The sequence below is a fragment of the Aethina tumida genome, chromosome 1, assembly GCF_024364675.1.
Source record: "Aethina tumida isolate Nest 87 chromosome 1, icAetTumi1.1, whole genome shotgun sequence".
NCBI lineage: Eukaryota > Metazoa > Arthropoda > Insecta > Coleoptera > Nitidulidae > Aethina > Aethina tumida.
The window spans coordinates 38,854,251-38,871,734 of NC_065435.1; the positions used below are offsets into that span (position 1 = coordinate 38,854,251).

Sequence of the window (17,484 nt, forward strand, 5' to 3'; positions counted from 1 at the left end):
TAAGAAGCTAATCAAACAATGCAGCTGTCTGGTGCTTCATGAAAAACTTACTCAAAGAATAGCCTCAGAAACTAAGCAATAGAAAAGGTGTTTTACTTTTTTATGGCGACGCAAAACTACGTGTCGTATTAGAAACTCAAAAGAAGCTTCAAAATGTTAAATGTTGTTAAAGTTGTACGTCATCCACTATATAGTTCAGGTATTTCTGATAAATGATTTAATTCTTAAGAGGAGGACAAAAATGAGGTTGAGGATTATTATGTTGAATAAAAGTTATTTAAAAAAGTTGTGTTATTTTTACGCTAGTTAACAACGATGGAACACATATTTTGATATTCTAAATCTGATAAATTAGTAAAACAGGTTGAGACTGTCGTTGTTTTGTTAGAAATAAATTATCAATCTCATCTTAGTTTTAAGTTTCTTATATTGTTAATACGGAATCCCAAACTAAATATTTAATTAGTGGTGAGTGTGTTCAAACTGTTTTGTTAATTGAATAATGTTGAGTTACCACAGGAATCAATACACCAGAAGACCAGGACAGGACAGACATCCTGCTGCAACTCCTACCCAAAATCTAAGTGGTGCCTCATCAAAAAATTCGTTAAAAACTGGTTAAAGAAAATCAAAGAAGGAAAAATACACCCACATTTTTGTTATCTGTTGAAGTTGAAGCGTAGAATTCGTTTAAGCTGACTGTTGACAATTCCCTTGACAATCACAAAACCACAAACAATAAAGATATAGTTGACGATTTGCTCACTTTTCATACTTCAGGTTTTAATAATTTTAAGTAGTGTCGAAAGCACGATCCAACAATTGCTTAATTCGTACCATTAATCCAATTTCTTAAATAAATGCAATATGTAGTAGAAATTGTAAATACTTACACTTGTCGAACATCAACTCTGAGAGACAACAAAACACACAAGACAAGTCGCAGTGCAATACATACAGATACTCAACGACACACTAACACCTACCTGGAACAAAACGAAACTACAATGAAATAATCAGATAACAAATAATGAAACGACTTAACAATAAAATACCCCATTAGCGTTAAATTTATGTGCAATTATATTTTTTATTAGTAATTAATTTATATCGATAAAAATTAATCATGAGAACGTTGCTTTCAAACAGATTTAAATGCAAAATTGCACCCGACAAACAATCACACTTTAAAGCAATTGTGTTCCGTTTCGAGAGCACTTCACGCTTTTGCCGTCTTTAATTTTTCCACCTTTTTTTTTTTCTAACGTAACACGTCGAGCATGAATTTTCATTTCCTGTGCCCGCCCGAAAAAAAATATATATTTCCATCACCGAGGAATCTCGGAGAGTGCAAAGTTACGGCTTACGTCAAACTAATCAGAAACTCATTTGGTGACAAGTCTACGTCGAACGAATTTCCTGTCACAAACTAGACTGATTTAATCGACGTGCCCAAATTACCAGTAAGTACCGGTCCCACCCGAAATGTGCATGTAAATCCGAAACAATTAAAGCTTCGGTCCCGGTCGTTAAGTCATTTTTCCTCGGACGGCAACAATTAACCAACAACTGACCGCGTAAGATTCGATTAAAATCGAACGAGCCGTTTAAAAGCATCGCAACTCGTTATCAGCGCTGGGTCAAGGGGTTTATTATTAAATGCCCGCGTCACGGCGTCTTTTTATTCAAAAACGACGTGGCCGAGAGGGCCGTCGACGTTGTGCGACGGGCCAAAAAGCCAACTTACTGCTGTTACACGTCCGTGACATCGGGACCGCAACACGGACACGCGAGCCGGCCAAACTAGTTTACGGACTTACGTATTTCGTCTCGCGCCGATTTTATTTGTTATCGCAAAGGTACAGCCGTCGACTGGGATGGATCACTGTCACATGGTGTAACGCGGGCGTAACGCGCCGACCGACGACACAGACAACGGCAACACGACGCAGCAGTGGAGAGAAAGGAGGAAAAAAATAAACAAACAAGCGAATTTTCTACACAGCAGTTGTGCGAGCGTACGCGGGTCGTGTCACTGGACCATTTTGCAGGAAGTACCAGTCAAGAGACAGGATGCTGCGTTGTGATTTTCGTTTCCTCTACTATTCTGATAGCGTTTTTACGAATGTACACACACAAATGAATTTGCGGTCCGTCCCGTGTTCGTTGTTGTGTTTGATTCTATTTTTAATTTTTTTGTCGCGTAACTTGTATTTATCGTAACGTAATTTTATTTCCTATTTATGTTGCTTTATCTTTTTTTAATTAAATTTCAATTAATTATTTCGCCTGGCAAACATTTATGTGTTCGAATAGAAATTACTTTTACATTTATTTTTTTACCTTTAGATTGTTTTATAAATTATAAATTTTACTATTGCCCAGACTTAAACAAACATTTATTTAATTATTAACATATACTCGTGCAATGTAACTTAAATAGCCTGGTCAGATTTCTTTCCGGACTACCGAAGTATCTGGTTTAATACAGATGTACTGTCAGACATAATTATAGTCCAAATTGTTATAAGAAATAGGTGAATAAGTGTCAACAGGCTTATTTTATAATTATCAGGCTACATACAACGAATGTCACCATCAAAAATTTAATTATTGCTAGTCCTAAGTTGTTACTTAGACACAGAACATCAACAATGGAATAGATCCATGATTTTCAACCTCAGTGGTCAAAATTCTTTTTTCGAAAGAAAAGAGGATAGAACTAGTAAGTAGTAATTGGAGACCGCAATGTGTCGTTTCAGCCAGTTAAGTGGCTCCATATGCGGACTGAAGTGCCATGTTTTGGACCGGAACCATACAGTATTGGTAGAAAGTAGAGCAAATTTTTGTCCTGGTTATTATGTTCAAAAAATAGATATTAAAAATTAACTTCTTTTATAAATTTTACAATTATATATAAACAATAAAAAAAATAAAGAATTTAATTTAAGTAATAATTATTTGTTTTGGGTTGGCCAAAAATGGAGCAACTTATGCTATTTAAAGTTTTATTACTACAAATAATTTGTAGTTAGTGTTTTAATTAATTCTACACTAATATATTGTAAAATTCCCATTATTATTAATAACTTCCAAGCAGCTTTTTTTCATGGAAAGCAATAAATGGCAGGTCTCGTGCAGAATCGTGAATAAATCTTGCTGATTACTATACTCTTTGTGTCTTATTTTGTTGTTCACTATCTCCCATAGGTTTTCAACGCAAATGCTGTCAATGCGTTCTTATTCACTATCCAATGGACTGAAGAGAATATCTTCTCGTAGAACACAGCAATGTATGTGTGTATGTGTGTGCTTTCGAGAAGGTCCAGAGAAAACGGCTCTTCAAATTAAAATACAAACATATTTAACTAATGTTTGATATAGTTTATAAAAATAAGTAATTCCAGTAATCTGGATGTATATATAAAATAACGAATGTAATTAATTCACTAATAAAACTAGTAATACAATAATCACATAAAACTTAATTAATTCGTAGGAAAATACTTATTCAAAACCCATATATAAATATAATGGAATAATATCTCTCTAGAATTTATTAATAATCTAATGAGAGCTATAGACAGGCGTGTATATGCTTTTTTATAAAGCAAACTTGGAAATATATGGTACTAAATTAAATTATTATCGTTATCAACAATAAAATTCGTTGATGATGAAGTAAGTAAACCATTGGTATCAAAAAAGGATATTCAAGCAAGACTAAGTTTGCACAAAAATATATTAATTATTCTCCTCAATAGAATGTGTTAAAAAGGTAAACAAGACGTTCGTCGTCTTAAATTATTATACATTATTTAATATTTCCTCATTATGAAACTAAATTCATTTCACTTTTAAACTAAAATTTTTAGTATCTTGTCTCAGAATTTAATTCAGTTTATTGACATTTATATCTTTTGAATAAAATAATGTTTATTTTATTAATATCTTAACAATCTCTACCAAATATTAGTAAGTTGTCTGAAAATGCTCAGGTTTACACGAGAGAAACTGTTAAAATTTTGACTTTAGTTGGAAAACGTGCTTCATTTCTAGGACCAACAAACGATTAATCAACTTTGACATTATATTATTATTGAGAATTATAGAAATTGGGGTTGCAATATCTTGTGTCATTGTTAATTAAAATTATAAATATAAAACAATTTAATATATTTATTTAATATTTTTTCATTGTGAAATACTAAAATTTGTAATATCTCTTTTGAATAAAATAATATTTATTTTATTAATATCTAACAACCACAATCAAATATTGGGAAGTTGTTCAAATTCCCAGTCTGGTGGAAAAAAAAATGTTAATATTTTGACTTCTCATTTAACATTAACTTATTTGTTTCATCAATAAATTGATATTTATTATTATAGTTCTTTTAATTGTATCTATTTGTAAAAAACAAAGATTATCATTAAAATTATACATTTATTAATATAAACTCTAAGCTAAATCTTATGTTATAATAAATGATTTTAAAACTTAATTTATTAGTAATAACTAACGAAAACATGTTAAAAATTCGTTCAATGAACCACATAAATCAATTTAAACCGCAATTTAACTGAAGCATTTAAACAAGTATAAAATTAAGTATGATTTTTTAATTGCTGTTATAATAAACGACTTTAAAAGTAAACTAAGCTAAAATTACGTTAAACGAATCACATAAATTAACTCGAGCCGCAATTTGACTGTAACATTTAAACAAGCATGCATTAAAGTGTGAAAATTATTAACATAACAATGAAAATTGTTTTTTCTTACATCATTAATACCGTCTCGGAAATTCCGAGCTACTAATTGAAGATATTAGTTAAGCCGTTGAAAAACAGCGAATCGGTCATGATCGTCTAATCATTACAACAACAAAATGAGGTCATACGTGCATGTTTAATAATTACATGAATTATTATTTTTCTTGTTTAATTTGAATACCGGCCAACATTATGTAAGGATGTCATTAAGGTACCCAATTTCCATAATAATGGTATCATTGCATTAAACACTTCCGGCTTGGAATTTTACTAAACCGACAAACGCAAATCTTGTCGTGGCTTTCGATTGAAATTATTCAACGTTGCCAACGTCGTCGAATTACCATCCGACGTGCGAGAACAAACGTTCATATAATCCGCACATCTTACGTCTAAAACACAGAACACAAAGTGGTGCCCGACCATCAATCTAAATATAACTCACACACACCAAAGCGTGGATTTATTTGTACACAATCACCAACAACATCAACAACATCAACAACAACAACAACATACTTGTAACGTGTCCGTGACGGTGAAAATTGAAAAACGAACCGCGAACGGATTCAAAGTTCACCTCTGGCCGTCTTTATGGTAAACTAAACGAGTTAATTGCCTTCACACTTTACGTTATTTATGAAAAAAAAAAACATTTTAATGGTCGCTAATCGTGCACGTTGCACGGTCCAGCTTGTCCGTTTTGATATGCGCCACTTCTCCTATCTATCGCGTTTCTATTTCGGTGATTCCGCGGATATTATATGTTGGCCAGTTACGTCCGGATATTTTGGGAACAACAGTGTCCGCGTGCGTACCCGAAACAAGTGGTCACTCACTCATTTACGCTGCGGTAGATCGGACCGATAGGCTTATTAATTCCGAAATATGACGGTCACTGTACGGGAATTTTAATATTTTTCCATGAATCCTTGTGATTTATGTATTAAACATTTATTTAACGTTGTGAAACTTGCGAAGGTGTTTCTTAAACACCCATTTTACGATTCGTGAAACTTGTATGCTAAGTACGGATTGAAAGTTGGAGAAACTATGAATTTTTACGAATACTTACTTACCGTAGAAAACCAAAATTCTTTGGCAAAAGTGTAAAAGTAATAAGAAAGTTTAATGACGCGATGTAACGCCTTTTAAATGTGATAGAATTTTGAGCTTGAAAATCAATTTTGGGGCGATTAAACATAATAATTTACTCCCACTGAAAACACAAGTGACTTATTTTAAACAAAAACGTTAAATAACTCAAGTAATAATTATTTTGGAGGGGAAACTGTACTAATATTAAAATTAAAAATACATCCCCTCAAGTAAAGCAGGGTGTAACTTTGAAATACTAATTAGAAACCTCCATTTTTTTTATTGCAAATTCGGATTTTGTGGCTAAAAATACGTAGGATTTCTTTATGTGTATTTTAAATTCATGATAGATAATTCTGTATTCAAGGAATGTGATAAAAGCGTTCAACTTTGAGCTTGAAAATCAATTTTGGGATAAATAAACATAATAATTTACTCACACCGAAAATACTGGGTGACTTTTTTAAACAAAAACGTTCAAATTTTGGAGTAATAAACACTCCATTTGTATAATCTTTTGAGGGGAAACTATACTAATACTAAAATTAAAAATACATCCCCTCAAGTGAAACAAACGAAAGTGTAACTTCGAAATATTAATTAGAAATTCCTATTTTTTATTTTTTTTTTTGCTAAAAATACGTAGGATATCTCGATGTGTATTTTAAATTCATGATAGATAATACTGTATTCAAGGAAATTAATTTTCTTCTCTTGATCTCAGTTATGAACTGTTATTTGAAATCAGGATTAATAAGCAGATTGAAGTCGAAGCCTACCATTATAAGTACTAACTTGAAAGATGATGAGATGGTGGGACTGACGTAATCCAAGCATCCTGATACATAAGAACTTACCATTTATTAACATTTTTCAAAATGAATAATTTTTTTGTCGTTGTTCACCTCTTTAAGAAATACACCAGTGATTGCATTAGTTCCTTGTGTCAAAATTTAATTCAATTTATTGAAATTTATATTTTTTTGAATAAAATAATGTTTATTATATCAATATCTCAACAACCACAACCAAATATTAGTTAGTTGTCTGAAAATTCTCAGTCTTACACGACAGCATGTTGACTTTGGTTGGAAAAAGTACTTAATTTTTATGGCCAACAAACAATTATACCAACTTTGACATTATATTGTTATTGAGAACTATAGAAATTGGGGTTGCAATATCTTGTGCCATTGTCAATTAAAATTTAACATATAAAACAAACAATTTAACATTTTCTCATTATGAAATACTAAATTAATGTCACTTTTAAACTAAATTTTTAATATCTTGTCTCAAAATTTAATTTGGTTTATTGAAATTTATATCTTTTGAATAAAACAATATTGATTTTATTAATATTTTAGCAACCACAAACAAATATTAATAAGTTGTTTGAAAATTCTCCGTTTTATACGACAGAAAGTGTTAAAATTTTGACTTTAGTTGGTAAAAGTACTTAATTTTTATGATTAACAAACAATTATATCTACTTTGGGATTATATTATTTTTTAGAACTATAGAAACTGGGGTTCCAATATCTTATGCCATTGTCAAATTAGAATTTAAAATATAACACAAACAATTTAATATTTCCTGATTAGGAATTACTAAATTAATATCACTTTTAAACTAAAATTATTAATATATTGTCTTAAAATTCAATTCAGTTTATTGAATTTTACATTTTTTGAAACAAATTAAATTTATTTTATTAATATCTAACAACCACAACCAAAAATTGGAGAGTTCTAGGAAAATTCCTAGTCTCCTAGAATAAAAAATATTATAATTTTGACTTCTTATTCATAGATTTTATACTCGAGAGACAATTATATCCACTTTGACCTTATATTATTGTTAAGAAGTAAAAAATTGGATTGAGTATCTTGTGCCAATGCCATTTAAAGTTTAAATTCCACAATTAGATTCACCTTAACATTAGTTCATTATGTGATACTATATTAATATCAGTTTTAAACTAAATCTTTTAGAAAATTAAAATTTTGTTTTTTGATTTAAAAAATAATAATCATATCTATTTTGATATGTGCCAATGTCGATTAATGTATAAAATTCACGAATATTAATAATGCTCAGATTTAAAATTAAATCTGATACGATTAAATTTAAGAATTATCACAATTACAGTATATTGTTGGTAAATATTTAAAATACAGATTTGTTTAGTTTATTTGAAACACTTCGTCAACATTGTAAAAAAATGTAAGGGTTCTTGTTATTGAGATTATTATATTATCTGATAAGGCTCTGCCATATTTTATTTAATATTAAACATATAACGTAAATTTTATATAGAATAATCATTATATATTAAATGTATATTTATACTTTTATATAAAGAAGTGCATGAAAGCGTACTAATGTTAGCACTAGATAGTAAATATTAGCCAAATCTGCGATAAAGAGTAAATCCTATTTAAGATTTCAAGGTTACTGTATGCCCCATCTAAGACGTGCGACAAACATCAGTTAATCAATCAATCAATCATTCCGATTTAATGAATGATTAAATTTTGGATTATCAGCATTTTTTGGTTATCACATCAGACATTTGAATGCCTCAACCCGTATGTTTAAAAGATCAATTTCAATTATCGTGAGACTAATCATTTTAATGGTGCTCAAGTACCTTAAATAGGTTGACCTATTTTCATACCGCATTAGTGAAATTCATACTTGATCCAATTAAAATTTTATTAAAACGTTCAATAATTTCATACCTCCGCATATAAAATGACGTTTTTAAATGTGGAACGTTGTTCCACCTTTAAAAACGAAAATATAATCTTCAAGAAGGTATCGATTTGGGGAAGCCCGAGATGAATAATTCGTTCCGGAATCCACTTTAATGCCCCAGAGAAATATCGCGTTTCCTAAAGTACACAACACAAATTAGATCGTGGCAGGAAAGTAACAAATAAAAATTATGCATTTCAGTAATTCAAGTATCGCAATACTTGACTAAACCGGGGTCATGAGCCACATTAAACTTTATTTATAACTCGCAAAACGGGCGAGCAGGAAATATGTTTTATATTAGCCATTAAGGTCACAACGAACCGTTTAAAACACGGGTCCACTTTTGTAAACCGTACAAACCAGTAGATTTGATCACTTGGTCGTGGTTTGCGTTCATTTTTTTTTTTTTTTTTTGTTTAATAATAATATTTGGAACTATTAAGACACGTGTCACCAATTTTTTTTTTTTCTTTCAATCGTACGAAATATGACAGGAAATCGAATAAATTAACGTTTTCACCTCGAGAAACATACCAGGTCAGTTCGTACCTTGAATTCGCAACGAAGTCCATTAACATTTTATTTTATTCAGTTACAGCCGCTGGATTGTTGTAAATTTACTTTCTAATGATCGAACTGGCGCCTTTCAAAATTATATAAGTTGTGCCACAGTTGAAAACTCTCCTCAAACCGACTCTTATAGCGTAACAGTTACAAGGACGTTTTTTTTTTCTATAAATTAAGGTTATTTTCTAAATTTATTTTTAATTAATTCAAACAATACAATACTATAGAATGGTATAGATTGATATTTTTAAGGTTACGTATCTTAAAAGATGTCAATTTCACAATTTCTTTGCATTACAACCATTTTAACTGTTTCTTTTTCAAAGATAGTAAAGAAGTATAAATTTTAGACTAAGGCTTTTAGTATCTTGTGTCTAAATTTAATTTAATTTATTTATTTTTATTCTTTTTATAAATAAAATGTTTATTCTGTTAATATTTAACAACCACAACCAGATAAGATCATTTTTATTGCTAATCTGACATTTATAGATATTAATAACTAAAGAAATTGTGGTTGCAATGGCTTACTTATACCAATGCCAATTTTAATATTTAAAATATATAAAACCAATAATTATATTCACTTTAATATTTGCTCATTTTGAAATACTAAATGAATATCAGTTTTAAACTAAAACTTTTAATATATTGTGTCAAAATTTAATAAAATTTATTAAAACTTATAAACAGGAGGCTTCAGCTAATTTATTCATGAGATTATTGAGAACGGAAAATGATATTGATTTGAAATTTTTATAGCAATTATAACTTGACTTGATCTATTTTTTTAATTTATTTTGAACAAAATTTTATGTCTGGTTCCGCCAGAAGTTACGTCAACTTTGTTATTTTCAATGGAACACCCTGTATATTTGAGAATTATTGAATTCTACAAGCAATTGCTAATAAAATGGTTATACCATGTCCTATACCTAAACAGAATATTTTTTGAGTTATTAATTTTTTAAAAACAAATTTGACAGATTGATAGTCTAAGTAAAGTATCCATAGAGCCACCAATTTTGGTGTTAGAAACTTCATTTTTGGCGTTCACGTTAACCAAAGGTCATCTTATAAGGAGCCATTATTAGTTTTCCAAAATTTTATACAGTGTGTTCATTGTTTACATTTAATTTTGTGTATTTCAAAACTCCAACAACTTTCTTTTCAATGGAACACCTTAAATATTCTGGCTTAAAATCTGTTTGAAAATAAACAAATTATTAATTTTTATGCTCAACTAACAATTATATTCACACTGGCATTTTCTTGATATTAATGACTAAAAAAATTGAGGATGAAATGGCTTACTTATACCAATGCCAATTTTAATATTTGAAATATGTAAAACTAATAATTATATTCACTTTAACATTTGTTTATTTTGAAATAGTAAATAAATATAACTTTTAAACTAAAACTTTTAATATATTGTGCCAAAATTTAATTAAATTTATACACTGGGTGCTTCAGCTAATTTATTAAATAGAAGATTGTGGAGAACCGAAAATGATATTGATATGAAATTTTTATAGCAATTATAAATTGACTTGGTCTATTTTTCTAATTTATTTTAAACAAAATTTTATCTCTGGTTTCTCTGGAAGTTATATAAACTTTGCCATTTTCAATGAAAAACCCTGTATATTTGTGAATTTTTGAATTCTACGTGTAATTACAAATAAAATGGCCTATACCTAAACACAATATTTTTCGAGTTATTACCTTTTTTTCAAAAATTTTGACAGACTGATGGTTTAAGTAAAATATCTATAAAGTCACCAATTTTGTTGTTAGAAACTTCATTTTTGACATTCACGTTAACCAAAGACCATCCTATAAGGAGCTACCATTATTTTTCCAAAATTATATACAGTGTGTTCGCTATTTACGTTTAATTTTGTGTATTTTAAAACTCCAATAACTTTCTTTTCATTGGAACACCTTATATGTTTTGGCTTAATTAATCTGTTTGAAAATAAACAAATTATTAATTTTTATGTTCAACTAACAATTATATTCACTCTGACATTTTCTTGATTAATAGCTAAAGAAAGTGAGTATGGCTTACTTATACCAATGGCAATTTTAATATTTATAAAATATATAAAATCAATAATTATATTCACTTTAACATTTGCTTATTTTGAAACACTAAATAATATCAGAGTATTAAAAAATCTTTCGATTTACATAAGCATTCCGTATACATAAAATTATATTTACAGAATTTTTACCAAAAATGTATGGCATGTCACACTACTATCAGTCATTTTAACATGTTTGTTAATCGAAAGATTGTTTAAAAATCAATTTAATTAATGTTTATTTTATTCATTTCTAACAACCACAACAACATATTGGTATGTTGTTTAAAGTTTTCCATTTCACAAAACAACAAATGTTAAAATTATGTCAGATTCAAAAAATAATTTTTAACTTAACCCACTATTACACTGATGTATTCTTATTATTAAAAACCAAAGAAATTGTTGTTATATTGTCAATGTCAATTAATATTAGAAATTTAAATTTATAAATAATGCCCAGATCCACAATTAAATTTAAAATGATGAAAGTTAAATTTTGTCACTGTTAGTAAATATTCAAAACAGATTACAATTTTTTATTTTATTTGAAACACTTCTTTAACGTTAACGTGATCATTAAAAATACACGTAAAGAAATTTTAAGGGTTCTTTTTATTGAAATAACTCTATTATACTTCGTTCTGATAAAACTATGTCACATTTTCATTTAATTTTAAAAAAAAAAAACTGAAATTTTGTTTGAAATAATCGTTAGATATTAAATATAAATGAAATAGTTAATTATTACACTTTATTTAACAAGAGTTATTTAAAATTAATTATCGTTATTAAATTACACAATACAATTTAACTATTTGGTCAATATTTAAACATTTTGACTGTAAGTTTCAAAAACCCTAATATCTATATGTATTGTTACATTCAATTCCCTGTCCAGGTAATTAAGGGTTGGTTTTTGTTACAACTTGTTAGACACCTAGGTACCAAATCAATTGTATACAATTCCTTGAAATCCTCATTCTATGTTTACTTAGGCACAGTATAACTTTTCAAAAAATTAAACTGTATGATTAGTATTTTCCTCTTATAAAGATAATATCTACGTTTAGTTTAAATGAAAAGATTAGTGTATAGACAATTTTCCAATAAAACAATTTAAATAAAAAATGACGCATTTCTTTAAATAAATTAAGGCTGAGAATATAGTGCGTTTATTGTTAAAATTGCATGAGATAAATCAAGGTCGATAAAATGTTAATGAAACGATTACAACAAAACCTGATCTGGTTAACTAGTATGTACCGTGTGTATACACGTATGTACCACAAGTAATACTGCAAAAAAAAAATGATAATAATTTAAAATACGTACTTTCCACAAGCAAAAGCGACCTTTCATTGATGTCTCCGCGAAGTAGAGCAACAACAACAACAACAACAACACAGCAGATAATCAAATCACAATAGAAATTGCACGAGTGGGAACGTTTCCCACGTTTCATTGTCCATTTCAGCATACACACTATACTGTACCGGCGCACCGTGCAACATTCAAAAAACCATTATTGCGTTGCCGAAATGCGAACACGCGAACATCCAAGTTAGTGGTTGGTGATTTTCGAGGAAGAAACCGGTGGCACAATAACGGCACAGTCGCAGTCGCAGTCGCAAGACGCCTAGAACGGTCGCATGATGTTGGTCGTACGGCGTACACCAACCACGCCACGGCGCAACACGCTCGAAGAGTGAAGAGAAGCGAAGAGAACACCTGAGAGCAGGTAAATAAGAGTGTGGAAGATGGTCAGCGTGGGGACCTTGAGATCGCGTAGCCCAACCACCACCACCGCCGCACCACCGTCACACACACACACACACACACACACCAAAGGCCGGACCGGACCGCGGCAGACGGCGTGCAACAACAAATCGAAATCGATCCGTTCGTTGATCAGTCGGTTCGGTCAGTTGTTGATCGGCGATCGTTGCTGCTGCCGCTGCCGCTGCCGCTGCCGCACCGCCAGACCGTCTGGATTCGGTGCGCGTTGCTTTTTGTCGCGGCCGTGACGAAAATATTAATCGGCCTTTATTGCACGTCCGTGGGCCGGTTGCAAGTTGCCGGTTGTGCCAAGTAGGCGACTTCGGCTCGACTGTTTTTGTGGCTTTCGTTTCTTCTTCGATAAACTGTTTCAACAGTTTCTATCCTCATCCTTCACTCACTAATATAATTTTTAATGATTAAACCTATTTAAAAAATAATAAATAATTAACGAATCTCATCTTATGTCCTTAATCTACAGTATTGACCGAAAGAAGAGCAACTTTAAAAATATATAAATTGCTGCCGCCCTTTATAAGCAAATCTAATATAATTTATACCAATTATAAATTATTGATATACAAGTGAATGCCTTTGGTAATTATTTTGAGTACGGTTATTCCCCCATTGGGGATAGTGATTCCTTGAACAAAGAATTTGAAGCCTACAGCTACACTTCCGTGGATGTCCCACTACTAAACGAAGAAATTTTGATTAAATATTTAAAAAGACTTCCAAATAAGTTGATCATGATCTCATACCCAGTTTGTTTGTAAGGGACCGTGCTTTAATTTTTTGTAAACCACTGGTCATTATTTATAACAAAATAATTGAAGCCTCTGTATTTCCAAGATCATGGAAATTGGTTAAGGTGTGCCCTATACTTAAGTCTGGTGATGCTAGTAACTTGAAGAACTACCGTCCGGTTTCTAATTTGAGTAATTTTTTGAAGGCTTTGGAAAAGTACATATACAGTACCAAAAGAGTTTGATCCACCTGAATTCTGAGAGAGATATCACGTACGATAGAGACAACAAGTCTCCCACTACGAGGCCGACTTCTGCTGTCTCTGTCGGGCATGATGTCTCTCTCTAGATTCAGACGGGCCAAATCATTTTCCTACTGTATACCTGTATATTTCACCAGTCAAATCTTCTATTTCTTTATGTCAAAAAGATCGACTGTTACAAATCTTTCTATAGTTAGTCAATTTATATCCGACTCATCCGTCAGGTTGATGTTGTCTATACGGATTTTTCTAAGGCTTTCGATAGAGTTGATCCAATGCTACAGAAATTGTATAGGTATGGCTTTAATGGGGGTCTGATTAATTTGTTTGGATCTTATTTAAAAAATAGCTCTGTTATAATGGCTTCAGTTCAAATAATTATGTAGCTTCATCGGGAGTACTTCAAGGATCTTTATTATTTAATATATTTATTAATGATTTACCTGAGAGACTTGTTTGTGAGAACCTTTTATTTGCAGATGACTTTAAAATCTCAGAATAAATTCAGTATCATTCAAAATTGATGGATTATATCCCCAAAGGGAATATTGACCACGAAATATTATTAAAAAAGTTTTATATAATGACTAGGAGATTTCTGAGCAGCCAAATATTTTTTTTAAAATCCTACATAATTTTATTGATTCGCCATTTTTACTCTCCAAAATCGAGTTTTTAGTATCACAAGACAGACTCATACATTTTTCTGTGGTATTTGCAGAGCAGGTGTTTCATTGATCATGATTTAATAAAATTGTGATATTTGTGACATAAATTATTGTACTTGGTAGCACATATTGGTTATAGAGGCAATATTTTATAAGGCATTTTTTTCAAATTGTAAAGATATGAAGAAAGGAACACTTAAAACCATTATATGAATCCATAACTATGGTAGTTGGTAATTATTAGTAATGGAATATAAAAAACGGAATTTTTTCAACTTCTTTTGAATAATGTTAAGGTTAAGGCTTTCATAACTATTGTTTCCATATCTACAGTATTGGCAGAAAGTAGAGCAACTTTAAAAATATATAAATTCCTACCTATATGCAAATCTAATATGATTAATACCGATTATGAACACACAGATTGTATCGTTCTTTCAATCTCAATCGAAAAATAAAACTGGAAGACCAAGAAAAACCAACAGGTTTCAGAATAAACAAATTGTATCCCACTTCAAAAAGGATCCTTTCCTGAGTTTCATCAAAATAAAAGGTCTGCTTGAGACACAACTTGGAATTAATGTTTCTTCAAAAACTGTAAAAGATAGATTACTATTTCATACGAGAAGTCCGGACTAGAAAACCACTACTATCAGAGAAGAACAGACGAGCTAGAGTTGATTTTACCAGGTCCCTTTTACATTGGACTTTAAATGATTGGAAACGAGCGATCTGGAGTCATGAAATCTGGTTAATCTGGTTAATAGTGATGGGATTTTGTATGGAAGGCGACCTATTCATGGAAAGTTTACCATACTCACTGTTAAACTCGGCGACAGGTCGGTAACGGTATGAGGGTGCTTTCCAGTATTTGGAATGAGTCCTCTATTTTGAATAGAGGGTATCTTGGATCGTTTTATGCATAAAGAAATATTGAGGAACAACATGGCACAGTATTCAGATAAAAATATGTCAGTAAAACTTTATTTTCAACAAGCAAATGATATTTGAAGCAGTGGCTTTTAAGGGAAAAAATTAATGTTATGAACTGGTCATCTCAATTTTCCAATCTAAACTACATTGAAAAGTTATGGGAGATAGTGAGCAACAAAAAAGACACAAGAATAGAACAAAAATTGTATAAAATTTTGTTTTTGAGAAATTTTACTTAGAATTCCAAAATGTTAATGGCTTTTTTGTTTTGGAATAGAGCAAAAATGACTTATTTTTGTACCTGTTAGCTCATATTGGTTAATTGCTTATAGAGACAATATTTTACAGGAGTGGTTCGTGTCACTTTAACATCTAATTGACAACTAAATGTCAACAAAGACATTAAAAATCAAAGTAAGCAGATCAAAACTAATACTTTCTTTGCAGTGCTCATTTACAAGTTGCTCATTGTACCGAAGCAGTGTCTTATACCACAGTTTACATCCTTAATAAAAAGGAATTTTCCAACGTTGACGGAACAGTAAAAAGGTAACTCGTATTATATTAAGATGTTCGAAGGTCATTGAATTGATCTCGGTTCGGGAAGCCATAAAAGAAACGGAAAAGGGAAGGAAACCCTTCAGTTATAAGTCACTCTTCACCTACTTATCCATAATCCGTGCACCCAACACCTGCCATTATGATTTTTATTGCACACAAAATCCTTGACACTTTTCGAGATTTTCTCAAACGTTCTGCTGCCATCTCGACGGAACCACACTTAAACTTTATTTATAAAAGCGGTTTTATTGCCTTAATGACGTTACAGACTGATGCTTGTTTATGTGGAAAAAAATTAATTTAACATCTGTACATACAAATAACATTCTGGGGCTTGTTAGCAATTATTTTTTAAATAGACACATTTTACGTAGTTTTTGACATTAATTTTTATATGATAATATTTGAACAAACATATTTACCAGTTGTTTTGCACACCTTTAATTGTATTAGACTAAACGTTGCAATTGAATCAATAATGAAGGTAAGCGTACCAAAATGATTATGATAAGATTACATTTTTAATGACTATTGTTTACACCAAGTGTGCTCATTAAAATTTTAAAACAGTTAATTAAAAAAAATACTTACTTTAATTATAAATGAGACACGTGTGGTAAAAATAAGCATAAGCTATTAAATATGCGAGTACATCTGTAAAATTCGTCTGCCAATTTTTATAGTGATTCATAATATGTTAAAAATAGATAACCTTCTTTAATTTAGTTAGTGTCATACAAACATATTATGTATACATAAATGAGATAGTATTATAATTCCCGTGTTAACGAAAATATACCACCAAGATGAAACATGTAACAGTAATTTCATCTTTTAAATAAAATTCCAATTTTATAATGATTTAAAAACTTAAGTTTATTTATTTTTCAATTAAAATTATTACTATAATAGTCCTAACATTTAAGTTAAAGATTAACAAATTATGTTGCTAATGGGCTATTTAATGTTAAATACCAAAGAGATGTAATTTACCTGTTTTAGTGTGTTACAATATGTTAAACTGTATATTTTATTTGAAAGTTATTTTAAAACTCTTCCTAAGTTGGTCATTTATTATTTTCTTTTATTGTATTTAAAACATTCTTTCACTTAAAAATGACGTGTAAAGTGTATATAAAGATAACAAAATTAGACAATTTTCATCAGTTTGGATAATGGGTTGAAGCTGGTAAACCTATACCCACGTTAGAGACTTAAATGAAGCTTCTGTGTTAATGA

General features: G+C 30.3%; 1 protein-coding gene across 7 annotated transcripts in view; it reads right to left on the reverse strand.

Annotated features, from left to right (window-relative positions):
* Positions 1–13,115, reverse strand: part of LOC109608266 (probable beta-hexosaminidase fdl) — a 49,889-nt gene extending 36,774 nt beyond the window's left edge. The window contains exons 1-2 of one of the 7 annotated variants that reach the window (XM_049962298.1): positions 12,631–13,113; positions 894–986 (exon numbers count right to left, since the gene is read on the reverse strand). Coding sequence is in view for 2 of the 7 variants with exons in the window: in XM_049962294.1 (XP_049818251.1) it covers positions 12,631–12,657 (27 nt within the window). In the remaining 5 variants the exon portion in view is untranslated. Of the gene's footprint in view, positions 1–893; positions 987–1,747; positions 1,767–1,820; positions 2,161–5,295; positions 5,465–12,630 lie in introns of those variants that run through there. The other 6 variants (XM_049962297.1, XM_049962300.1, XM_049962301.1 and 3 more) reach the window with 6 other exon arrangements.
* Positions 13,116–17,484: the final 4,369 nt, after the last annotated feature.